The sequence below is a fragment of the Haplochromis burtoni genome, unplaced genomic scaffold (assembly GCF_018398535.1).
Source record: "Haplochromis burtoni strain Fernald_Lab_line unplaced genomic scaffold, NCSU_Asbu1 Contig_348, whole genome shotgun sequence".
In the NCBI taxonomy this organism is placed as follows: domain Eukaryota; kingdom Metazoa; phylum Chordata; class Actinopteri; order Cichliformes; family Cichlidae; genus Haplochromis; species Haplochromis burtoni.
Window position 1 is genome coordinate 136,791 of NW_024582709.1, and position 26,127 is coordinate 162,917.

Here is a 26,127-nt window from a genome sequence, read left to right on the forward strand (position 1 = left end):
AAGGAGAAGGTAGTGCAGGGGGATCCCTTAGTGGTTTTATGGTGATTGGACTATCTGTCTTGAAGACTATAATTTATGCGTCTGCAGAACAGTGTCTCCAGTGGTGTGCAGCTACAGATACCGTGGTGTGCAGCTCAACAGTAAGTTGGACTGGAAGAGCTACATGGAGGCAGTGTACAGTAATCAGGGACAAAGATGGCTTTATTCCCTAAAGATGCTAAGGGCATTCAACATCTGCCAGCCCTTCCTGCGCAGTGTCTACTCTACAGTGGTGGCCAGTGCTCTGTTTTTTTTGATGCGGTCTGCTGGGGAGCACAGTTGACAAACTTATAAAGAAGGATGACTCTATGGTTGGGTGTAAACTTTAGGCAGTCCAGCAGGTGGTGGAGAGAAAAAGACTTTTGAAGTTGGAATCAGTTAAGATCAAGCCTGCACACTTACTCCATGCCCTGGAGGTTATCAATAGTAGAACCTTCAAAAACTGACTGCACCTAAGTGCAAGTCTGAGCACCTCAGGAGGTCCTTTATACCAGCTGCTATGAAGCAGTTTGATGCATAATGATGATATGATTTTTATCCACGTTTGCATATTTGCACATTACTTATTGGCTGCTTTATTTATTTGTATAATGTCAACTTATAGGAATTATTACTATTGTTTTGCTGTTTGTGATTTGTGGTCTTATGGCTGTGTTGAAGCTGCCATGGCAATGTAATTTCTTGTAAAGGAATAATGAAGGATCTTTGAGTGGGCCAGAATTCCTCCAGTGTGATGTAAAAGACTCATTTGCAGTTACCGCAAGAGCTTGATTGCCAACAGCCAGTTATTAGCTTTAGATCCCAATTACTTTTCCACATAGTCATTAATTGCTTTTTTTTTTTTTTTTTTTTGGATGCAATACAAAATTTGTTTAGTCTGAAACCTCTGACAAATATGCAAAAATAGAAGGATAAGGAAGGGGGCAAATACTACCACTGTACATACATTAGTCAATGCCTTGTGTGACAGAGCTACCACAAGATTTTCATATTATATAAACTTATTAGTCCTTTTATAGGTATTGACAAGCTTAAAGATGAAGTCCAAAAAGTTTCATTTAGATTTTCTAATATTTCAAAACTTCTAAATTAACAAGCAAAAATCATTTCATTTATCTTTGTTTATTTTTATTGACTTCTAAACTTGAATATGCCAAACTGTCTGTTCTTTTAATTATTGTGGTTTAGTAATAGTGCAAATGGACAAATAGTGCAGTTGTTAATCAGAAGAGTACATGTACAAGAAATTGTAAGCAAAGTTCCCAGCATTGCTAAATTCCATTAGCTGACTAGCCAGGTTGCAACCCTCGGTCTGTATGGCTCTGAGTTGTTTTTTGTGTTTGTTTGTTGTTGTTTTCATAGACCAGAGGCTTGCTAGCTGACAACCTCGGGTAAAATTGTGTGTATTGTGTGGGGGATATCTCTGACAGTGAAGATTCAAATATTCAAATTATTCTAAAAGTCTGGTTGTTCTTGTTAGCGTAATCACTTTGCTGTGTTTGTGTACTCCTTGGATTCTCAGTCTGCCTCCTTAGGCAACTTTTACCATGCTGTTCTACTTATGTAGTTGTTGTGGGGGCTTTGACCTCCAAAAATATCTATATTTTAAAACATTGGTAGAGACTGTATATCAGTGGTGCATAATATGCATTCCTCGTGTTAAATGTATATATTAAATTTATGTGGTTAGCGCTTTCTTTTTACAGCACAGTGGAGTGCTAGTTCAAATGTACTTAAACGTTTGCTCTTCTCACAGTGGCAGCAGACAATGGCCTGGACCACTGTGTCTACAAGGTTGCAGTGGGTTTCAGCACAGAGATCTTTGGTACCTTCCGACAGACCATTGTTTTTGACTTTGGTTCAGAACCTGTGCTAATGCAGCGGATCATGGTGGATGCTGCCTCTATTGAAGGTATGCTTTAAAACGAGCATCAATGCATAGAAAAGTCTGTTGCTTCTTATTAGTGTGTATATCTGATAAAGTTTTACTTCAGATAGTTTTGTGTTTAAAGATGATACTTGGATAAAAATGTCCAGATTTTTTTTTTTTTTTTTTTTAAAGTCGCAAAAAAGTAGCAATTAATGCTTTGACCCATTTTGCTGTTCTTTGTTCTCTAGACTTGGAGCACCTGTTGGCAGCCAGACAGCAACTCTTGATGACTGCGAAACGCTGGGACTCATCCTGTAAAACCATTGTTGAATTCAGTCCCAATGAGACGATGGCTGAACTGGAGCGCAGCCTCCTTTCCCGCTATCAGATACCTCTATCAGCTGACCAGCTCTTCACCCAGTCAGTCCTTGACAAGACTCTGACCAAAGACAACTACCAGGCCCGACTGCACGATCTGCTCTACATAGAAGAGATTGCACAGTACAAAGAAGTTAGCAAGTGAGTACATGCATATTGAAGGTTTCTTAATTCTGCTGTACGGTGCAAATAAAAAACATTTATATGAAATTTGAACATAAAACTTTGATTGGAAAGTTTATTTTACACATGAATAAAATCAAATGCGACACAGTATCTAAAAGTACAGAACAGTAAGTTTTATACCATATTATGCACTAATGTTCCCATATATATTACACATGCACTGCCTAAATGTACAAAATATATTAAAAAGAAATGTATATACCAGTATAGATTCTTTTTTCTAAATTCTGGGCACTATCAAGTCTTTTGCTATTAAATGGCAAATCACCACAAGGTGTCAGACTTAACCTTTACTATATGCTTGCTCTATGCATGTGTGAGAGGGAGGGTGTGTTTTTCACAGACAGCTTTACTAAAAGTGCTAGTGCCGTTTAATAACGGCTTTGAGGTAGCTGAAAAGAAACTGGTTTACCCTTTGTTTGCCAGCTGAAATAAGCACACTGCTGGTAAGTTGAAACGCAGTGTAAACCCTCATTCAGTGAAACAAGTACAGTAGACCATCCATAGCACACAGGACATAATAGCCATTTAAAACACTGAGTTTCAAGACTGTGTCGTTTGAATAGTGGGTGCCTTTCTGTTGTTATGGCTCATATTCAAAGGGCTTTTAATCTCCAGTATTTTCAAACTCCATATGAATAATCTCTTTGAAGTAATCTGTTTTTTTTGCCAGGTTCACATGCTTGGGTCATTCAGTTTTATCTGGAGAAATTGCTTCAGTTTTGAGAGAGGCACATTCCTTGTACCTGGGAGGCAAAAGACATAAGCTGATTATCTAGAAATAAAAATTGAGCAAATAGAACCAGTGCAGAGTTTTTGTCCTGTTTGATTATCCAGCAAAATCACTAATGTAAAATCATAAAAATAACCTTCTAAGACTACGTTTGGTTGTGTAACATCACTGGTTTGCTAATATACTATGTGTCAGTCATCTGTCACAAGTTCATCACATAATATTAGTTCTTGTTTCATCATGTCAGAGTCACTCATAAACAATCCAGAACTGAACTTTTTTTCTTTTCCTTTTTCTTTTTCCCAAAAGACCTTGAATTTCAATAAACATGTGCATGGATACATTTTGTGCCAATGGTTTTTTTTTTCTTTCAAGAACCTTCTTGAATGTTTTTTGGTGATGTATTTAGTTGGCCTTGTACTCTGATGTTTAGATGGTTTTAAACATCACATAATTATGTGAATATATTGCAAAATTGTATATTCATAAAACAAAACGGGCGAAACAAAACAGTTCCAGTTTTGTTTTCTCTAAATGTTAAATTCACCACAGCATTCATTATGACAATGATATATTTGATTAATATGTTTTTCAGTATAATGGCTTTTGTCATTTTGGGGGGTTTATTTTGTTTTTGCTTTTTAAATGGACTATTCAGGATAAAAGTGTGCAACCCATGTCTATGTTTGTCCCACAGGTTTAACATCAAGGTGAACCTGCAGCTCGTCACTAGCTTTATGCTGACTGGCATTTCTGTTGGAGCAAAGTATGCTCAGAATGGACAGCTTTTTGCACGTTTCAAACTCAACGAAACACTTTCTGAGGTAAGTTGTCTAACTCTAATTTCAGCTACCATACTGCTTTCCACCTTGTTTTTTTTTGCCATTTCACTCCGAGTACTACTTAGTGGCACTATATACCAAGAACATCTGTAAGCTAGCTATCTTGAACAGTGATTTCTGTTTTGAACACCAGGACACACTGGCTGGGCGGCTAGTGATGACCAAGGTAAATTCAGTTCTGCTGCTACCTTTGGGCCGTGAAGCGATCAACAGCCAGCCGCCTCCTGGAGTTAAAGAGCGTGTTTATGAGGCTGTGATTGAGGAGAAGACTAAGGATTACATCTTCCTAAGGATCTGCAAGCACTGCTGTGAGGAACTCGGGCTGCAGCCTGACAGAGAACTACAGGTATGGTGAACCACACTTCATGTGCTTAGACATGTGGCATCACCTACATTAAATAAGGTTTGGTGAGGGCTGGTAAATGCTCTCTTGTAAAGCATACTGTTTTCCCACATGCAGCCTGAGAAAATCATTCTTGTCATGTGGATTTTCTAACCTTGAAAATTTGAATGAAAGGTTCACTGCTTAATTATAGTTTTCGCAAATGATTGCAGAGGTTTCAAGGAAAAATGTGTCTGTGTTGTGCATCCATGTCAACACTGATGGAATTGTTTTGGAAATTTATTTTTGCAATAATGCTATCTTCACCAGCCTCAGCTTGTTATTTTGCTTGTTCCCCCCAAGCCTGAATGTCGTCAGGGGAAACAAGACACTGTGTTAATGGTTATCAAAACAACTCCTCATTCTATCACTGTGGGAGCATAATCTTCTTTTCTTCTGCATATGCTTCTCCTGCCTTCTTATGTGCTACAATTCTATTACCCTGTCTCCTCTGTGGGTTCTTATTCCACACAGCCTTTGAGCTCTTGAATGTCTCTGACTTTCTGTACTCTTGTACTCATTGTTTATTTCATGCTTAAGCTTTCATGTTTTTTTTTGTTTTTTTTTGTAAATGGTTTTAGATGTTTTCATTTGGCTAATAAAAAGTGGATATATAGTGCAGCGCAAGCATGTCTTTTCAGACTGTTAATTAGACTTGCTCAGTCATAAGTGTTGCAGGTGGCTTTCTTCCAAGGTTTAGCAATTTTTGAGAGGATTAAGAGAATGGGATACAGCGAATTTTAGTTAAATCTTAGTTTTGAATGGACAAGAATATCCAGCTCCATAGCAACTGCACAGCTTGTGGGCTTGATTTGTTGGTTTAGATGGTCATTTTATCTGAGCACTTGTGTATATTAATATTTAAAATGTTCTCACAGATGCAGACTTTGCAATGTGATGCAATTCATTGCTTGCATAAAATAAATTATTTTAGTAAAAAAAAAAGTAAATTCACATCATGAAAGAGAATCATGAGCACAAGCTTTAAACCAAAAGATGCACAGAAATACCTTAATGAACGAATTGAATGGAATTATCTTTATTTTTGTTTTAAAATTTTGTATGATTTCTTGGCATGGATGGATATAGACAATTGTGTTGATAAACAAGCTCTCTGTGTTGTGTCTGCCAGGTGGAGCTCCAGTTCCAGCTGAACAGACTGCCACTCTGTGAGATGCATTATGCCCTGGATCGCATCAAAGATAATACTATCCTTTTCCCTGATGTTAGCCTTGTCCCTACTATCCCCTGGAGTCCTAACAGGTGTGTACTCCACCATGTACACAATGTCACACACATAAGAACACACTTGATGCATTCATTTTTATGATAATGCATTGATTGTTAGGGCACTAAAATTAAATCAGTGGGAACTCAGAGACACAAAAGTTACATATAAATAATAAATAATTGGGATCAAAGGAAATTTTACTTTGTACACATGGCATGCTGCTTTATGTTGCTTTTATACTGAGGATATTTGATATAGTAAAGGCTGCATCTACTTGTTGTTTAAAAGTGAGGGAAGATATTTGCATGCAGCTTTTGCTTTCAGATGCAACTAATCCTAAATACATTTATTATAACTCTTTTAATACGTCCACATCCTTATAGTTTGACAGATACTCTCACAGAGGGGTCACCACACCAAATCAAAAGTTAAATGAAGACTTCTCCTACTTTTAGCAATTTGGAAATGCTCACAGCTGCCTAAGCTTTAAATTTCTCTGGTGACAGGTGAGGGAAGTGAGACAGTAATCTTTATTGACAAGAGCAAAAGTCAAATATAATCCCTGTGGTTGTCATAGCTGCTGCTTTATCTGAGCTCCATAATAGGATTCGTGTGGATTTTTGTTTTAATTGGAATTTGGATAAACGTGGTTTTTTTGATTAAAGAAGGAGCAAGAGGTGAATTTGGCTTTAGTTTAAAAGCACACTTTCTTTATGGTAGGTATTTGTGTTTTAAACATTTGCCTAAACTGTGGAATTACCGGGATTTTTGCATTGATTACTCAAACGTATGGCCTGACGTTTATGTGAGTCCCGTTATAGACAGTCACAATCTGGCTTAACTAATAACTAACAGTAATTTAGAATTTAGAAGTCTCTGTACTAATGAGTTCATTAAGCACTACTTGCAGCCAGGCATTTAAGTTAACGAGTTCATATTAGACGTTGATGTGTTGATGTGGCAGCTCTTTCCTTATTTAAGGAAGGCATCGTATGAATTTTGGTGAAGTCTACTATATTCAAAAAGATTTATTGGTGTGAGCCATGCCTTCAAGAAAAACAACTTTCAAAGAAACTTCACAGGATGCTATAGCATGATCAAACTGTTCAATCAAGATGAAACTATAACAGTTTATTTCTGAGTAGTTATTAAAAACATCTAATGGAGGTGCTAGAGAAGGTTCTGCAAGTCGGATAGTTTAAGGCTTCACTCAGTCAGTTACTTACAGGGATTACTTGGTGTATTCATTTTAGATTTTGATACATACAACTGTGTGTTATCAGTTTAGACAAATTGTTTTTTTGGGTTTAAAAAAAAAAAAAAAAATTCATAGAAACTTAGACATTTTATGCATAATCTGTTCAGAAATTCATTCAAGTAAAGTGGTTCTGATTCTTATCTTTTAACTCAAAGTGTCGATAAACCCATAATAGTGTATTAGTGGTGCATTTAAACCTGATTTTTTTGTTGTTGTTTTTGTTGTTTGTTTGTTTGTTTGTTTGTTTGTTTGTTTGTGCATCTTACCCTAACCTCTTGCTAACTTTAGTTAGTTTTGGTAAGAGTTTATAGGACTAAATGCAGACTTTGGTGTGTAGTAAAGGTTGGGTGATATCTAAAATTTTTCCAACCGACATTCATCAGTCCAATAAATGATGATAGGCAATAAGTTTATGGATGCGAAGCAAAAAGAGCCGTCAGGAGCTAAAATTAAACCTTAGACTAAAACGTTAGGACAGGCTTTTCCCCGCAGCACGCCGTGTAATAAATACTCCAAAGAAAACGCTACAACTTATGTCTAAAAATGTATAGTGTCATGCATCGGTTAAAACATTCGACTCCAGGTACATGACGCCCAGCTGGAAACACTTCACGCAAGTCGAGCTGCCCGAGATTCACAGAATTTACAGAAAATGTTACATTTTTGTGATTTATATTGTTATCGGGACGATAGATGTCTTATATCGGGATATGAGATTTTGGTCATATCGCACAGCCCTAGGAAAGGGCCATCCTAGAACTAATCCCACAAAGTTGGAAGCATGAAATTATCCAAAATGTCTTTGTATTCTTGAAGCATAAGGACTTTCTTTTACTGGAACTATTGGGGTTAAGCCCGATTCCTGATAACAACTCCACACCATAAACCGCCCTACACCATATTTTACACTTGGCAAAGTGCGATCAGACAAGTACTGTTCTTCTGGCAACCGCCAAACCCAGACCGTTTACTAGATTACCAGACGTTGAGTGTGATTCTTCACTCCAGAAAATGTCTTCACTTCTCTAGAGTCCAATGGCGCTGTGTTTTATACCACCACATCAAAACTTTGCTTTGTGCTTGATTATTTTAGGGTCGCTGCTCATCAGCCATTCCATGAAGCTCTCTGCACAGCTGAGCTTAAGAACCAAATCAAAGAATTTCAGTGAAAGAGCCTTGACTTAGTCTTAAAATTTCTTTCCATTACAAATTGCTTACCTTTAATAAGTCAGATGTTTTGATTTATAATAAATGGTCTGCTTTGACTGTCAGCGATTGGCATGTCCTAATTATTTATATCAAGGTAAGGTATGAAGGAAACAAAACAAAATGCTTGTATAGAAAGTCTTGTTGGGATTCAAGAGTTGAAGCTGTTTGTAACTCGTAGAATATTCCTTAATGTTATGCATCCCTTTATGTTATGCATCCCTTTTTGTTACGCACACACACTTGTGCAAATGCTGAGATTGCTCTCATTCCCCCAATTACAGCATCTCTCAGCTGGAGTTCAATCAATTGACTCTGGGGGATTCACAGCTTTTGACGATGCAGTCACCATAATGATGATAGTGATGCATGGAGACATGCACGCATGCTACATTTACAGTAATTCACAAGTATCAAATCAGATGTGAATCATTTTCTCCTACCTTTCTGTCTTGTTTAGCACACAAATTACAACTGCTTAGTTGTGAATATTTACTGGTCATCCTAAAACTACATGGAATTTGAAAAGTTATGTTTGTTGCACATTCATAGAAATGCATTCAGACACGTTCCGTACCATGTTTCCTCTGGAGAGCTAGTTTCATGCAGTTGTGAAACTTGCATGATATATGACTTAATTTGACCTGGCCATCAGACACATTGGCATGTCTTAGTTTGTCTAATACTGTAAATGTCTAATGAGTCAACTTCATAACACAACACAAATTGATCAAAAAGAGAAATGTGCAGGGTGTTTAGTTTTTCCTTTTTAAACTTGTAACTGTCCTCCTGAGACCCAGCCTATTCATTATGTCGTCTGTAGTGGACAAAAACAGTTAAACTGAAAGATACTACTTTTTTTTTTTTTTTTCTCCCTCCATTCTCAGTAGGATATGGGCAAACATTGGGTCACCTGCACATAACAACTAGATGAGGTTTTATGATATCCCATTCTTAATCCATAGATATTAGCATGGAATTTATCTCCATTTGCAGCAATAACGGCTTCTGAGTTGGCTCTCAAAATTTTGGAATTTGTCTGTGTGAATTATTGACCATTCATCCAGAAACCCCTTTGTGAAGTCAGACACTAATGCTTGACAAGAAGCCCAGGCTCACAATTTTGTTCCTAGTTTACCCTAACAGTGTTTGGTAGGGTTGAGTTCTGCACTTTTTGCACAAGTCAGTCAAGCTCCTTCACACCAGACTGGTCTAGCCGTGCCTTATGGACCTTAATTTGTGCACTAATGCACAGTCATGCTGAAACGTAAAAGACCCTTCAATAAAATGATTCATTATCAATTCCCTTCAATGGAACTGATGGGCCCAGGCCGCCACCCCCCTCCAACAAAACATAACCACATAGAATTATCCCCTCTCTGCCAAACTTTATAGTTTGGTGAAGGTGATGTGGAGATAACAGTCCCACACTGCTAGCTGAAGTTGCGATGGAGTGCTTTACACTTTTTGGTGCTTTGTATTGTTCTTGGTGATGTAAGACTTGAATGCAGCTGCTTGTCCATGAAAATATCATGAAGGTTCTGGTATCCAATTACAATACCACACTCAAAATTCATTGTGCTCTTTGGAATGACCCATACTTTCCCAAATGTTTGTAAAGGCAGGCTTGGTGTTTCATTTTTTGTTTTGACACAGCTGTAGCAGTGAGACTGAAAACATTTAAATCCACTTTCCTTACCCCCTTTCTCATCTGCCCCTCATCTTCCATTCGATCTTTTTATATTATTTTTAGTGGGACATAGACAAAATAATTACACGGGCATACTGCCTTTTTATATTCAAAAGTAATCTTTGTTTATAGTGCAGTATTTTACTTGAATGCTTGAGTTTGAAATGTTTTATAATAACAGTTGATTTGGTCATCAAAAAATGCCTCCATCCACTTTCCGCCCTCAGGCAGTGGGATGAGCAGTTGGATCCTCGTCTGAATGCCAAACAGAAAGAGGCCATCCTGGCCATCACCACACCCATCTCTATCCCTTTGCCCCCCATTCTTATCATTGGGCCCTATGGTACCGGCAAGACCTTCACCCTGGCACAGGCTGTAAAGCACATCCTCCGCCAAGACCACAGCAGGTTTGCGATCATTTTCTTTTCTTTTCTGTTTGTGGTTTGTGATCGTTTGATCTTCTTCTCTGTTTGTTTGCATGTTAATTTTTTAAGATACATTGAATTATTTTTAACAGATAGGATTCCGCTCACCCCAGATCCCTGATATACTGTCAGCTTCTTTTGTATTTGTGAATGAATGTTTATGAAGTTCTAAATGTAATGTTTACAATGATAGATGGAGCACTTTTTTTGTTTCAAACTGTAGTTGTGAAGTGCCAAGTAGATAGTCGCTAGTTTTCAATAACATTTGACTTACATTAACTAAATGATTCATAACTAATAACATAAGGTATTACATTGGTTGCCATACCAGCAGTAATCGCCTGATGATTGAGTAGTAAACTGTAAAAAGCCCAAGTACTGCATTTTACATATAAAGTCAAGTTTTGTAATACTTAAAGCTAAGATAAGGAGGCTATAATTTGAATAACACAGCAGGACTGTATTTTTACTCCACTTTCACTGTGAAATTATAGAAATACTATCACATCTGTCAGTAAAATTAACCTAAGACAAATGGTGCATAATTAAAGGCACAGCTAAATGAATGTACAAATGAATAAAATATCATTTTTTGTATTCGGTACAGCAGAGCAATTTATAAAAGCAGGCACTGGTGTAATTTACAAAATTGCAAACTAAATGATGTTTTAACAATGAAATATGAGAACTTTTTTTCCTACATCTTACGGTTAATCTTTGTTTTGTTTTTTTGTCATTGAGTAAGTTTCCTCTGCTTCATCACTGGTTAAAAGACAAACTTGATAAACATTAGTGAAATATTACAAATAAATGGTTTCAATCACCATCATAGAAATATAGTCAGCAACCTTGATCTCACAAGCAATCGTTTTTGCAGATTACTGATACTCCCTGCTATGTATCATAAAGTGTCAATGGGGTATTTGTAGGGAAATTTGAAAGGGAAATGTGGATGTGAATCAAGTTAATATCACTTATAAATGCAGTAGGGGAGCTCAGTCAAAAGAAATGACAGATGTATCCTGGGGCTGGGCTGTGCAGTGGCCGCCGTTTTCGTTTCAGTGGCAGTCACTGCCTTGGGTTTGACCTTTTTAAAGTTGAGAAATCACAGTGCTATAAAGTGTCAAACTGTGGTGTGTGTCTGTGCGTGTGTTGGAGCCTGTGTTGTGCTGTGTAGTTGTCTATGGTTTGTATTGTCTAGGCCATATCACTTGAAGACAAACTCTGCTGGTCATTTGGACGAATTTGTGTCAATGTGTGGTTGATGCACATGGTTAGTCTGATTGCAACACATTTTCAGGGCCAGAATGGAAGTGCGTGCCAACTATATTGTGATCAATCAAGCTATGTCACTTCAGTGGCCCACACAGTGTTGTATAACAACAAAACAGTGTATGATTTTCTTCTATTGGCATTTTTCATCATTAGTAAGCTCCCTCCCTGTGTAGATACCCACAGGAAACTTTGCAATTTCCCGTGTTACAAGCAAACCGATGTAGCACAAGTACATAAATGGTTCCCTGGTCTTTATAAAAAATGAATGTAATATCTCGGACAGTGTCCCCTAACAAAAGTTACCATTTTGGTTTTTAATAAGAAAGACCAGGATGTGTATGTGTAATGCAAGAGAGAAAACAGCCTTGGAAAATGTGTAGCAATATAATATTCATTCCTCAATTCACTCTGAATACATTTAATATTCTGTGGTTAAGATGAATTATAGATATTTTAAAAGCTATGACAAGCGGAGGTGAGCCCATGGATTAGTGCTTCTGGCTCACCATATTTTTAAAAACGTTAACAAGACCGTATATCGACCCTGGTCAGGTGTGCTCAAGATGTGAATTACCGTATTTAATATTGGAAGCATTCTCTGTACATCTTTAGCTGTGATGCTACATGAATGTTTAAAAGTGTAATTATGAACAGGAGTTGTTACTGCTGTCAGGGTGAACAGCTCTGGGTTTGCTGTCCCGGATACTAATATCAGTTTACTTTTTAAGGTTTCTACTGAAAATAGAATGGTATAGAGATTAAATAAATCCCTTTTCTTTATTCCTTATATTTCTGTATTTGTATAGCATTAGTGAATGCAGTTTAATCATGAAATATTATAGATAAGGTATAGATATACAAAAATAATGTTATACTATGTTTTTGGGAAAGCCAAGTGCTATTAATCAAAATGAACTGATAGGATTCACAACCACTGTTTTGTTATTTAAAAAAAAAACAAAAACCCATGCAACTTCATTATAAACTTTTTATTAAAAAACTTATGAAGTGAAACCATTTCTTAAGGTAGTTTATGTGCCACTGTACCCTGGTGATAATTTATTCTTGCTGCTGGTTTTGGAAGATATCGATACAGTGTTTCAGCAACTGCGTATGATGATTCATGCCTACAGTTGTTTGTCTTTTGTCTCTACAGGGTCCTGATCTGCACCCACTCCAACAGTGCGGCTGACCTTTACATTAAGGACTACCTTCATCCTTATTTTGAAGCAGGCAATCAGCATGCCAGACCTCTCAGGTAAAGAAACACGCCTACGGAACAAGAGATGGCTGAGGGGCAAAACAAGCTTCTCGTTTTGTTTTGTAGTATGTACAGTAGATAAAACGTGCTGTAGTGCCCCGGGGGGAGCATTATATATTGGATTTTAAAGTGTTTAAGTCTCTTTGCAATTTTATGTTGTAAAATAATACCACATAAGCTAGTGTTTGTAGATGCTGAGAAAAACCTGTCAGGTACAGGTGTTCATCTTCTTGGTAAATAAATAAAAACAGTTTTAGTAATGTATTACACATCTCTGTAGTTTACATACTTTGGGTTGGGTGTTTTTTACAGAAGTGATAAGTGTTTCTAAAAGGTCTGGTATTTCTACCTTTTGCCCTATATGTCAGCAAAGACCATTCTAGCTGGATAGCATCAATAAAAACTCAACTAGACATTAACTAGATGAATGTTATTGGGCACATAGTCAGAGTTATACATCCATGTACGTGGGTTGTTTTGTTTTTTTCTGCCCTGCAGTGGTAACAAGCAGACGTTTGTTGACTTGAGGGATTTGACCTCATGAACATTCCGGCTTTTCGAACTACTCCTTAAGACAGCAGATATACAATCAAAGATACTGACAGCTTCCTTATACTGCATCATTGACTTCTAATCACATTTCAGCAGTGCCAGAAGTCACCAAAGACATGGAATCAGTGTGTTCCTTGACCAGGCTGGGGTTAGGCTGTGTGTTTGTGTTTTCACACACAAGCCTGGAGACCATATGGGCAATCAAATGACTTGTTTCACATGAGCAGTCGGTCTGATTTCTAGAGCTTCCAGTGTAATTCCTCCATAATCATTGGAGCCTCCTCCTCTTGGGTCCACTTGTCTGCTTTGAGTGAACTCAGTCAATACAGAAGTTATTTGAATATTTAGGGGCAGAGTTGAAAGTGCACCACTGCAGAAAGTATGTCCAAAGGGTCTGCTCTTGGCAGCCTTCTGTGTGGATAAGATTGCGCTCAGTCTGAGGTGCACATCAGATATCATGTGCAGTCATGCATTTTTACAAGCATTTCCAGTCTATCTGCTTTTAAGTGAGACAAAACATATAAAATTAAATGAAAATTAACAGTTTCATTCACACTGAGACTTGAGTATTTGCTTTTTGTGATTGTAACTCTTGATATTTCTGCTTTCTTTGCTCACTCCAGGGTATACTTCAGGAACCGCTGGGTGAAGACGGTCCACCCAGTGGTCCAGCAGTACTGTCTCATCTCCAGCACACAGATCACTTTCCAGATGCCCACAAGGGAGGACATCCTCAGGCACCGCGTGGTGGTGGTCACCCTCAGCACCTCCCAGTACCTCTGCCAGCTTGACTTGGAGCCTGGTAAGTCGTATGAAAACAAACAAACAAAAAAAACCATTAAGTCACGCTGACCTATTGGTTGAGGCAGGCATTGTTCTCAGCAGCTTTTATTTGGCATACCAGTATTTGCACTTGGATTAAACTTGCCAGCCAGAGTAGCTGACACATTATATATCAGGCATACATGCTGAATGAATGCTGAAGTGTGGTTTGTGTGTGAGATGGGGCTTAATTTAACTCAGGATTGTTCTTGTTTTTTGCATTGCTGATTAAATAATTGAGGCTGAGAAACGGTAAAAAAACGACAACAACAAAAAATTGCTCGAATTCCCAGAATGGTTAAACCATAATTTCAGCAATTTAATAAATGCGTTTTCTAGTATTTTCTAAAATGTCTTACAGCATGTGAGCATGCGTGTGCACACTTTTTTAAAGGCTTGTAAATGTATGCAAACAGAACACAGTCACTCTCATTTCCTGTTCTTTGGTCATCCCCACTGACTCTGACAACCATTGCTGGCAGGGGCCCACCATTTATAGAGGGTTGGAACTCATTTAAGTTATGTAAAAGACATGGAAAACAAACCAATTTGTCAGTGCAGGCTAATAACCGACACTAATGTGTCAGCGGAGGGGGCTTTGTCGGTTGCTTGGAAACACCATCTGCCTGTTTCTAATGTACTTTACATCATTAGCCCTCCTCCCCACGTTTCATCTGTCCTGTTCTCCTGTTGGTTGATGGTGATGAAAATCTCCAGGAAACGAGACACTTGGGAGCCAGCAAGTCTTCTAAGTAGCGATAACAAATCTCGCACCCAAAACACAGGTCCCCTGAAAGATGATGTTTAGGCTTTTATGTTTGGCTTGATGACTTTGCTCTTTTTTTCATGGTCTAGGTATGGGATTTGGCATGTAGACATTGTGCATGTATTGTTTAGCATGCCTTTATATATCTTAACAAATTCTTGTTATTATGATATGCAAAAATCTCATTCCCAGCAAAAACAGACATTCTTTGCTTCTACTAATTTGTGCAGCCCTCACAGCATGTTTTTGCCTGGATGCATTACTTTTCTCTACTGTGCAAAGTTCTATATACAGTTAGGCCCATAACTAACTGAAGTTGGATTTGTATTTCTTTTTCTTGCAACTTTCCTTCTGTGATTTAAAATCCACCACCTAAGTGGATTGTAAATCAAACCACTGATGTGCTTGAAGGGCAGACATTCAACAAAAGTATTGCATTAACCATTCAGCAATTACAACTATTATTTATACACATTCCTCAAGTTTCAGATGCAAAGAAACGATGGACAATCTAGCATAATTTTAAATATAGGGGGTATTTTAGTAATTGGTGGCAAAAGCCTTTGCAGTCAATGACTGACTGAAGTTTATGGATGTCAGGAAATGCTGTTTCCCCTTCCTTGAGATCACACCATGCCACAACACATTCAAGTAGATGATCAGAAACTGTCCTTCTGATGGGGGAGTTCCACACAGCTTTCAGAGCTTCGTTACAAAGCTTGTGTTGTAGGTTTAGTTACGCACTCCAAGACCCTTTCACACTTGCACACTTTTCAAATCACTTTTACAGTGTGAAAAGAGCCACACAAAAAAAGACTAAAAGGGAGAATGTGCGAGACTGGGCGTGTGAGTAGAAGAAATTGTCATTTATTATTGAAGAGTAATCTCTCTACCAAATAATTTCTGCAGTTCTGTGCCTCTGATCTCTTTCACCTCTCCTTATTACCCTACTCTCCTTCTTTCCCTTACTACGGTTTTGTGCAAATTCAAAAACTTCAATTATTAGCCCAGAGACTGATGGCGGCAACAAATGAATTTGTGAATAATTTCTCTGAGGCATTTCCAAAGTGCAGTGGTAAGCACCATATAAATTCATTTGTGCTTCTGACCATCTGATGCTCATAAAGACTATCTTTTCTTCCCTCTCACACCGCAACTAATCTCTACTCATCTGCCTGAGAAAATGTTCTCATTTCTGAGTATTATAAGTCAATTGACATGCACATAACTTTATATTTATTATTCTAACATGTTTGCTCTTTGCATAGCAAAATATTGAGTGTATAATAAGGAAATTATTCATCTTAAGGCCTTTTCGTCCCTTTTTTGGTTTTATAACGGGACAAACAGCCAATGTTTTTTGTCTTATACATGCTTTTAATTTCACATGTTATGGTAATCAGCACTCCATGATAATTAAATTTCCCTCCACTGCTTAATAAACTCTAAGTGCATGTACAGATGATGTTGTAGGACTCGCACGGTCAGTTTATAGCAAATAAGAGGAAAATTTCAAGGAAAAATGAAAATTTAGCAACACTTTCTAAAGTTGTTTTCACTAACATTTTGCTCTCTGCATAGTGAAACACTGAAACTTTGCTATGATGCATCCAAATTCATATTTAGAATATTTGTAACCTCTGCAACAAGCATTTTTCCCTTTATTAACTGAAAATAAGGGAAACATTACAAGATATAGACTTTATAATTCTGATGGGACATTTCTCAGTTATACTTTGTATAAACCTACTTATTCACATTCTGTGTGCAGTGCATGGACTGTTGTATCAAAATGTTTACCATTTTATCAGGATCACTGCAGGGAACAGTGCCAGCCTATGCTTCATTGAAGTGCATACAGCGTTAAAGGCGATAACACTGGTTTCAGGCTTTGTAGTTGGGGGGGAAAAAAGCCTGCAAAAAATATTTTGCAGGCTTTTTGCATTTTCAAAGGCTGATACTAAGGATTGAATGTTGCTTCAAATTAAACTGCTCCACCTCTTTTCTTGCCAGGCCCTTTTTCTTTGTTGTTGTTTGTTTACTTTTTTGTCAGTTTATTTTTTATTTCCCACTGTCAAATTTCATATCTGCATGTCCTTTTCTGTGGAAATAGTGTAGCTTTAGAGGATGTTTGCTGGTTGTTTTTCAGCCTCTCTTCCTTGCTCCTTGTTCTAGCACTCATTTGCCATGCTGTTTTATCCCTCTCCCCTCATTCTGCCGACCTCTGTTAGAGCTTTTTAAGGCAGGGTTAGACTGCAAGTTAAGTCATTTGTATGTGCACGGAACCCTGCCTTTAAGTTGTAAGCCTGGTTAAAACAATGGGAGAAAAAAATATAAAGGACACCAATGAAGAGTGTGTGAGAGAGATTTAAAAAACAAACAAACACAAAAACTGTTTGGTCGTAGAGCATGAATGTTTGTTGTTTCTGTATGACAAATTTGTAAGATTTTATTGATGTAAGATTTTTTTTTAATTAATAATTAATGGAGTCAACATTACAAACAACAGAAAACTAAAGATAAACATTTTATTTAAGATCAACATTAGCCTAGAACTGTTGACAGTGTTGACTTGATGTGTGTCCACTTTTCCACTCAACGAGAAAGGTCAATGCTGCAAGTTCTTCACCTTTATGCTCTTATTAGAAAAGTAGATCATAATAAGTGGGAATAAAGAGCAAATTTGAAGCAGTGAAATTGTAATATATGTACAGGTGAATAGATATTTGTGTCTTGTCTGTTTTGATAGGTTTGTTCACTCATATCCTATTGGATGAAGCGGCCCAGGCCATGGAGTGTGAAACCATCATGCCTTTTGCTCTAGCTAGCAAGACAACCCGCATCGTGCTGGCCGGAGACCACATGCAGGTAAACAAAGACAGTAAGAATTCAACTTTGAGCTTGTAGAAGCCTCAAAAGTGGCCCTTTTTAAAGACTAACTGTATCTATACTGCTTTGTGAATTGCTATATAATAACAACAACTACATTATAGTGTCTTGGGGTCTCAAATGCTTGAAGAGGTTTTTCTTTAGCCCAAAGTCAAAACACTTAAGGAGATGGAACAAACTACAGATGGTAGCTGGGACATCAAGGAATAGTAATACCATTTTGCACTTTGCTTATTATTAGGTTCTTATCTGACCTACTTCAGAAAACAAAGGAACAGGCAGCAGCTACTGTGGCTCTGTGGTTTTAGAGACCACTTCAACCACAAAAAACAAAATATAAACTCATGTCAGTCAAGCTTTCTAAGCCAACACAAGGTATTAAAACCTAATTTCCTCGTCTGCTGGTTTTAAGACGGTGCACAGGATTACCGGTAGTGAAGTGGATGAAGATGCAGCATGAGTTGTGCTTAAATTACTTGATCTCTCTATTTCTTGGAGGAAAGAAAAACAGTATTAAGGCGCAGTGTCCAACAATGCATCCATATGTTTCTTTCCCAGTCACACTCAGCTTTCTTCTGTCGACTTTCCTGTCCTGTATAGATCACTACAGAAAGTTATCATCATCATTAATTTACATTACAATCAAACACTGTATACAATTTCACTGACTGTCAGCAGTAAAATGTCACTTGCCAATAACAAAAGATTTATTTAGATATTTGGTCAACACGGAAAAGCTTTGATGGACTTCATTAAAGAGGAAAAATAATGAAGGGGAAGTGTGAAATATCTTGGGTGTAATTTTATAACTACCATAGCTTTCCTTCACTACTACTACATCCTTTTTTTCTTTTTGTCCCCTCCTTCAATTTCCAGCTCAGTCCATTTGTGTACAGCGAGTTTGCACGGGAGCGCAACCTGCACGTGTCCCTGCTGGATCGACTGTATGAGCACTACCCCCCTGAATTCCCCTGTCGTATTCTCCTTTGTGAGAACTACCGCTCCCATGAAGCTATCATCAAGTAAGTGCCTGCTTTCCCTTGCTGCCTTGTCTTGAGTACTGTCTGAAGAGGTTGAGAGGGATGGGGTCCTAAGCTTTACTGAGTGAATATATGTCAGACACAAGCTGACTTGTGCTGCAATTTCTCAGTTAAACTGACCTGGTGATTTTTGCTAATTACTGAGACATTAAGGCTGTGGCCAGTTGAAAAGTTTGTTCCTCAATCCAAAGGGACCATGTTAGACAGCAGGTGGATAACTAGACAGTTAACTGTGTTGCTGCTCAGGGAACCAACTCACCTGCTAGCTGGCTCAGTGTTAAGCTCTCCACAGCCATGCTGGTGATCTGTCTCCATTGCTGTGTCCTCCTGCTGTGGCTCCATCTTGCAGTAAAAAGGATTTTTCCTTTGCAACTTTAATTACTCTTGGCTGCCATCAAAATGAAAAAATAACTCATTTCTGGAACTCCATAACCAAAATTCTTGCAGTCTTTTCTTGCGGTTGTGTTACTGTAACACCTTAAAAATGAACTGCTACCCCCCATCTCAACACAGGTACACAGTTATTTATTTATTTATTATTGGCTTGCTGCCTGACATCATTACAGCAAAATAAACCTGCTCTGCTACCATTTGTTACCATTGGTAAGTCTGCTGCTTAGTGTTGTATGTTGCCAGAATAGTGCCTCATTCATCTTATTAAGCATAATACAGCATGATATCCATGATATTATAGTTTGAAGGAAAAAAGGAATAACTGTCTAAGCCATGCCCTTTGGCTGTGTCTATACACAGTCTCATCACTCCACAGGTGCACGGTGGGGTAGCGTCATTTATCTGAAAGCGATTCAGTTGAAAGAATTCTAGGACCAACTTGTGCCCACGTATGTGTATCTGGGTTTCAGACCACTTAGCTCTTTACTTCTTCTTGTTGTACTTGTTTATTATCCCAAAATAGTTTAACTTAAGATTTATGTTAGCTGATCTACTGGTCAGTTTCTGCTCTACAACACAGTCATAACTACTGACAGAGACTGCACCTGCACTTTTTGAGACTCAGTTTTGGGCAGCATAGTTACACGTTCCCATGTTCTGGGCCTGGTCCATTTTACCACCCTTTTTCAGTTACAGATCTTTGGTCTAGCAGTCTTCATCCATTATGGCCTTCCTTCACTGTTCAAATTGGACCTCATAAACAGCTACATGTGTAGATGATCACATTTACATAAATTTAATCTTGGTTTAACCATGGTTTGCCTGCCAGCGATCCTTCTTTGATCATAGAGAGCTTGGGTTTCCACTGCAGTGGCATCTTCTCTATTGGGTTTAACTCTGTTGCTGCTATAAAATCACAAACAGCCTCATGCCAACTTCATGCTCCCTGGATCACTTTAGAAATCAATACTAGTGGCAGACAATTAGAGAGCAAGTACAAAGTTGTCTTCATTGTACATCTTTGAAGCTTAAAGGATCACCTCTCATCAAAATGTTTGTTTAATTTTTATACTTTAAGTTGTCACTAGTACTGGTAGTATACACATTGTACCCATGAACATGCCTACTCTGTACATAAGGCAAGTTTGTATTGTCATTGGGCACAGTAGAGTTTCAATATTGCTCCATTTTGATCCAAACACATTTTGCCAATCATGACAAAAGTGAGCTTTGTGAACAAGTACCCATCCTTATAGTAAAGCTTAATTTCAAGGAGTGCGTGAATCATATATGCAGGACATGCGGTTCACGTTAATATCAGTTTTTGTGAACATATATTTGAAAAATTTTAAAAAATTACCAAGATCAATCAATTGTCCTCCAAATTCACTTCACTTTTTTATTTTTCCTTTTCTTCTTCCCTTCGTAAAGCTACACTTCAGAATTGTTCTATGATGGGAAGCTAATGGCAAGTGGGAAGCAGCCCTCCCATAAGGACTTCTACCCTCTGACCTTCTTCACAGCAAGAGGAGAAGATGTCCAGGAGAAGAATAGCACTGCCTACTACAACAATGCTGAGGTATGGCCGGGGCACTTGTACATATAAAGCCTTCAAGAAATATTTTTGGTCTTATAAACATCTTATGGAAATAATGTGGTTCAGTTTAAATAATTCAAGGTGTTAAATAAGTGGCATAACGACCCCCTCTGGACTGGTACTAAATGCAACCCAAAGCATATTTAAACCAGTTTCCTGTGTTTTATGTGTATAATTATACTCTCTGTGTATTGGCCTCTATGCACTTCTAAAACATATAAACTGCTACTCACTATGGCCCCTGAACTCCACCTATTTAAACTCAGTGTGCCGTAACTGAGCTTTGTGCAAAAGCATGTTTACAAAAAAGGATGCTTTGTAAAAACTCTAATAAGATTCAGAGATTAAAAAATAAAATAAAATTAGTTAAAATAAAAGATCAAGAAATGGTTTCTTATCAGTATAGTTGCCAACTTCACACATTAGCTGGTTAGAGTAATATAATACAATACAAAAAAAAAAATTAAAAGTTGAGTAATCTTTGGCAGTAAAAAACGCGCTTTAGCCTAGTGTCTGATTTTTACAGAGACATAATTATGCATGATTGTTAGATGTGGACCTATAAACTCAACATTCTGTATTTGAATTACATAGAAATTAAAGTTGTTACCAGTCTTTGCCTTGGCAAATCATTGCAATTTGTCGCGCACATTGCCTTTTATTCCTGAGATGAAACCCATAAACTCAAATGTGATACCAACTTAGACCTACATTAAAACACATGAAGCATAAATTACTGAGTCCGAATTTTGGATGGGTTCTTATTTAGGTTTTCAGTGGACCCTAAGCCTTTATTGTCATGCTCCAAGCAATTAAAGCAATGATCGTTCTTGTTATCAATGCCACATTAATTACCTCCTGTTTGTTTGATATAGTACCATGGTGAAATAGTATACATTGAGTAAAACACGTTCATACATCTTATGTCTGTTGTGCAAGAGTCTGTTCAAAGCCTCTACCCTTAGGGCTAAGCTCAGTGAAAATTGAAAAAGCAACCACTTCAACTTTAATAACAGAATTCTTAATTCTAAAATTGTAACTTGAAAATTATTTCCATCAAAGTTTGCCAGTTATAGGAATTTTTAAACTTAAAGATGTGGCAATATCTATCCAATAGTTTATTTTTTTTAAACAACATTTTTAAATACACATTTCATGGGGTCTTCAAAATGCTGCAGACACAGCAAACTGTCACAGTTATGGTTTTATCGTGAATGTTTGGTTTTTCTGTTGCTTTGGAGTCTCATTTCCTTAAAATTTAAGTTTGGATTGTATATAACTGAATCACAGTTTTACCAAGAAGGCACACCTCAGCCATGGTAGTTGGGCTAACTTAAAAAAGGAGATTTTTAAGCATTTCATTAGGCATGAGTCCAGATCAGTATTGTCAGGTAGCATCACCTTAGAGTGGTTGTAGAAAAGATCAGTCGTGAAGGTGTTGGAGAATATAGCTCAGTCCAGTTATTTAACATTTTACTTTTTATTATTTATTTATTTGTCAGGACTGATGCTTCATGTTAAAATTGTATTTTTAAATGAATATTAATTGTTTTGCAAGCTTGTGTTTAGTTTTTACAGTTACAGCTATGTTATAACACTTATGTATGTTTATTTTGTAAGTGAGATACATTTTTATTTAAAAAGTTGTTTAAAGAAGACCCTAAATCCAAATGTCTTGATTGTCTCTCCAAAGGTATTTGAGATCGTGGAACGGGTGGAGGAGTTGCGCAAAAAGTGGCCAGTGGCCTGGGGGAAGCTGGATGAAGGCAGCATTGGGGTGGTGTCACCATATGCTGACCAGGTGTTCCGCATTCGTGCTGAGCTACGGAAGAAGAGAATGCCTGAGGTCAGCGTGGAAAGAGTGCTCAATGTCCAAGGTGAGGAACAAATATTTACTAGCACATCCTGTGCTTTGTGTCTCATGTGTTAAGGTGATACATCTCTATGAGTAAAAAGAAAATATCTTAAATTAATGAGCTGATATTTTAGGATGGCTTTGGTAGTATTCTATGTTAGCAAGTGTTAAAACATCATCGTAATTAAAGATATCTATGGTAAGGCATTCGAAAAGACAAACAATATAAACAAGTTCAGAGCATAAATCCCTAAGCAGAAATGCTTGATTCTGTGAAGGTTGTCTCCTATTTTTCTCTTTGAAATGTTGCTTAAAATGAAGGAGACAAACTAAACAAATGCCTTCAATCTTGGGTGTAGCTCGAATGTATTCATATTGTGTCTCACATTATGAAATCAAGAAGATTTCATAATATGATTTGTACAAGAAGTCTTTTTTCCCCCCGAAGTCTCTTTTCTGTGTCAGTCTCACGCAGCTTTCATTTGTATCACATTCAGCTGCTTTCCACAGGTCATTAGCTCCCTCATTAATCATACATGAAACACATGGACACGGAAAAAAACTCGAGTTAGTGGTTAGTAGTTGAATTTAACAGATTTACGTAATGTTTTTCAATAGTTTCTTTCAACAGGCAATACAGGTATACTTATTATAAACATTTATTTATAAACACGGTAATTACCATTCATTCAGGTTCCAGTAATATAATAAATGTCACATAAGCTACTGGAGAAATTTATCCGGCCACAACTTTAGTTGATTGTTGATAGTTGTTGTCCTCGGTAAGGTCTTGTAAACTATAAAGTTTTGCCTTTTTTCTCCCTTTCTGTGTTTTGTGGGGTTTTTTGATAGTGAAAGAGAAAATTTTAATTGAAATGGAGAATAGCAAGTTCCCAAAATCTTCTTCTAATAATTGATTTCAAATGGGTTACTTTTTTGTTTGTGATATTTTCTGTTGTCATACTGTTATGTCTTGCAAACCACATCTTTTTAAATAAATCTTTTTAGAATTTTCCAAAGATCTCTGTTCTTAAGATTTCTGAGTTTAGCACTGTTTTTTCTTTCTTTTTTTTTTTTTTTTAGAGGGCTTAAAAATATTTTATTAAAAAAAATGTTTGCAGGTAAACAGTTCCGGGTGCTGTTCCTTAGCACGGTGCGTACACGGCATACCTGCAAGCACAAGCAAACGGCCATCAAGCGCAAAGAGCAGCTGGTTGAGGACTCAACAGAGGACCTTGACTATGGTTTCCTGTCCAACTACAAGCTGTTGAATACAGCCATCACCAGAGCCCAGTCCTTGGTTGCAGTTGTGGGAGATCCCATCGCGCTATGTTCTGTTGGGCGTTGCAGGTAAATATAGCCTAATTAATATTTTCATATTGTTGGTTACTAATAATTTTGTCTCTATACACCAGCACAGTGCATTTTAAATCAGACTGCCAAGGTTTGATTGAAATGCAAAGTTTCAGGTTTAATTAAAACTACTATATTAATGGTTTAGGAGTTGATCATTTGGTAGATAGTTTGATAGTCAGATAAATTAAGTGCATAAAAGTTGTTAAGTGTCGAGTTTGTTCACGTGTGAATATCTGCTTATTTTTCACCACAGAGAGAGCAATGGCGTACTCTGATAAACCATAATTGGGTCACTACTAGCTGCCAGATCCTTTCTGTACTATTTGAATCTTTTTAATCCACCTCCGCAGCTGTCTCCATAGCAGCTGTAGTTTGTCTTTGCTTATGTTTTGTTTATGCTATTATGCAAACAAAATGTCTCAGTCAGTGTAGTAGCCAGCCAAGCTGTTATTCAATATTTATACCTTTTTATTAACTGAACAGGTTAAATGATTGCCTCTACCTGCAAGGTGTTGTAGTTTTAAAAATATTTTCTGATTGCCACTCAGTTCACAAACGGCAACAAAAACTCTGCACTTCTTTCTTCCTAATGAGAGCTGAAAAAATACAGTCTGCACAGTTGGCAGAATAAGTACCATTTTCCTTTTCTATTTTTTCTTTTAAAGGGTTATTTACTCATCATTTAATCAGATTAGGACACAATCGATAGCCTACCCAACATTTCCCTCATAGCAGTTCCCATTTTATCCTAATGTTGACACCTACTTGACTGCTAATGATACAGCTACTCCTACAGCACAAACGTTTGTTTTTGAAATGTGAATGTCTTATATCGCCACATTCTTTTGACTGCACATTTCAGGACAGAAGAGAACTAAAGTCAGATGACAAATTAAAGGAGAAAACGGCTCAAAATGCTTTTAGTAGGTTTTTAGGGGGTTTACAATGACTCTTAACATTAAGTGAGAAGTTGCCTCAAGCCGTGCCAGCAAAATGCCAACGACAGTATAACAGCGCCACCAGGTTCCTCACAGTTCAAGGGTTTAGGGTTTTTCTATTAGTTTGTTAGCCATCTTTTATAGACAGCTGTTGTTTGTTTTAATCATACCAATGGAAAGCATTGTGTTCTAAATAAAGTACACAATGCTTTAGAAAGATTTTTCCTTTTCCTCGTTTTCCTTCTTCCCTCTAGTTTTTCTGCACTGTGCACATGCCTCTTTGCTATAAATAGTTGTGATATTTTATGTTTATCCCCCAAGGAGTCATTTGTAACACCGGCAGGCAAAAAAATTCAAATGATAATCCATTAAACACCCAATTCAAATAAGAAACAATACCAGAGACTAGAAGAAAATTTTCAACATTTTTTGTTTTTGTTTTTGCCCACTTCCAGAAAATTCTGGGAGCACTTTATTTCCATTTGCCATGAAAACTCGAGCCTACATGGCATCACCTTTGAGCAGATTAAGGCTCAGCTGGAGGCCCTGGAGCTCAAAAAGACCTATGTCCTCAACCCATTGGCGCCAGAGTTCATCCCTCGTGCCCTTAGGCCCCTGCAAGGACACCATTCGTCTTCACAGGCCCTCCATCCCCACCATCATCCACATTCTCAGCATGCACAGCCAGCCTCCAACAAGCAGGGCCCCCAGCAGCAGCAACAGTCACCTCCTAAGGTAAGGTGTTTTTCAGTGTGGAGGGCAAGATGGAAAGAAAAAATACTGCATTTCTATTTTTTTCATAAGTATTTTGAATAATAATGATAATGCTGATGGTTGTTATAAACAAAGCTGAAATGGTAACACTTTAGGAAAATGCAGACACCTATCAAATTTCACCAATGTGTCATGTCAATTAAATAAGTTCATAATTTAGTTACTTTATCAATAAAGAAATAGTCAGAATCCACATTAACTAAACCTGTGGTAGTCTGTGAAGTTTCCTGAAGATGTTTCTGCTGTCATCCTCTCATTGGATGAGAGGTGAGATATAAAACTTTTGTGCTGCAGCTGCTGATTGTCATAGTAACACAACCTGCTTCCCTGCTTGGAAGTGATTTTGAACTCAACCATTGGAAACACAGT

At 37.5% G+C, this 26,127-nt stretch overlaps 1 protein-coding gene across 2 annotated transcripts in view; it reads left to right on the forward strand.

The window, feature by feature from the left end:
- The window catches only part of helz (helicase with zinc finger), a 51,913-nt gene that overhangs the window by 13,653 nt on the left and 12,133 nt on the right, over positions 1-26,127 (forward strand). For both annotated transcript variants that reach the window (XM_005942741.3, XM_042228772.1), the window contains exons 11-24: positions 1,796-1,951; positions 2,158-2,428; positions 3,904-4,030; positions 4,182-4,394; positions 5,563-5,693; positions 10,043-10,222; positions 12,672-12,773; positions 13,952-14,130; positions 17,666-17,784; positions 18,682-18,827; positions 20,670-20,817; positions 22,529-22,712; positions 23,812-24,040; positions 25,440-25,719. In XM_005942741.3, the coding sequence (XP_005942803.1) occupies positions 1,796-1,951; positions 2,158-2,428; positions 3,904-4,030; positions 4,182-4,394; positions 5,563-5,693; positions 10,043-10,222; positions 12,672-12,773; positions 13,952-14,130; positions 17,666-17,784; positions 18,682-18,827; positions 20,670-20,817; positions 22,529-22,712; positions 23,812-24,040; positions 25,440-25,719 (2,465 nt within the window). The remainder of the gene's footprint in view (positions 1-1,795; positions 1,952-2,157; positions 2,429-3,903; positions 4,031-4,181; positions 4,395-5,562; positions 5,694-10,042; positions 10,223-12,671; positions 12,774-13,951; positions 14,131-17,665; positions 17,785-18,681; positions 18,828-20,669; positions 20,818-22,528; positions 22,713-23,811; positions 24,041-25,439; positions 25,720-26,127) is intronic.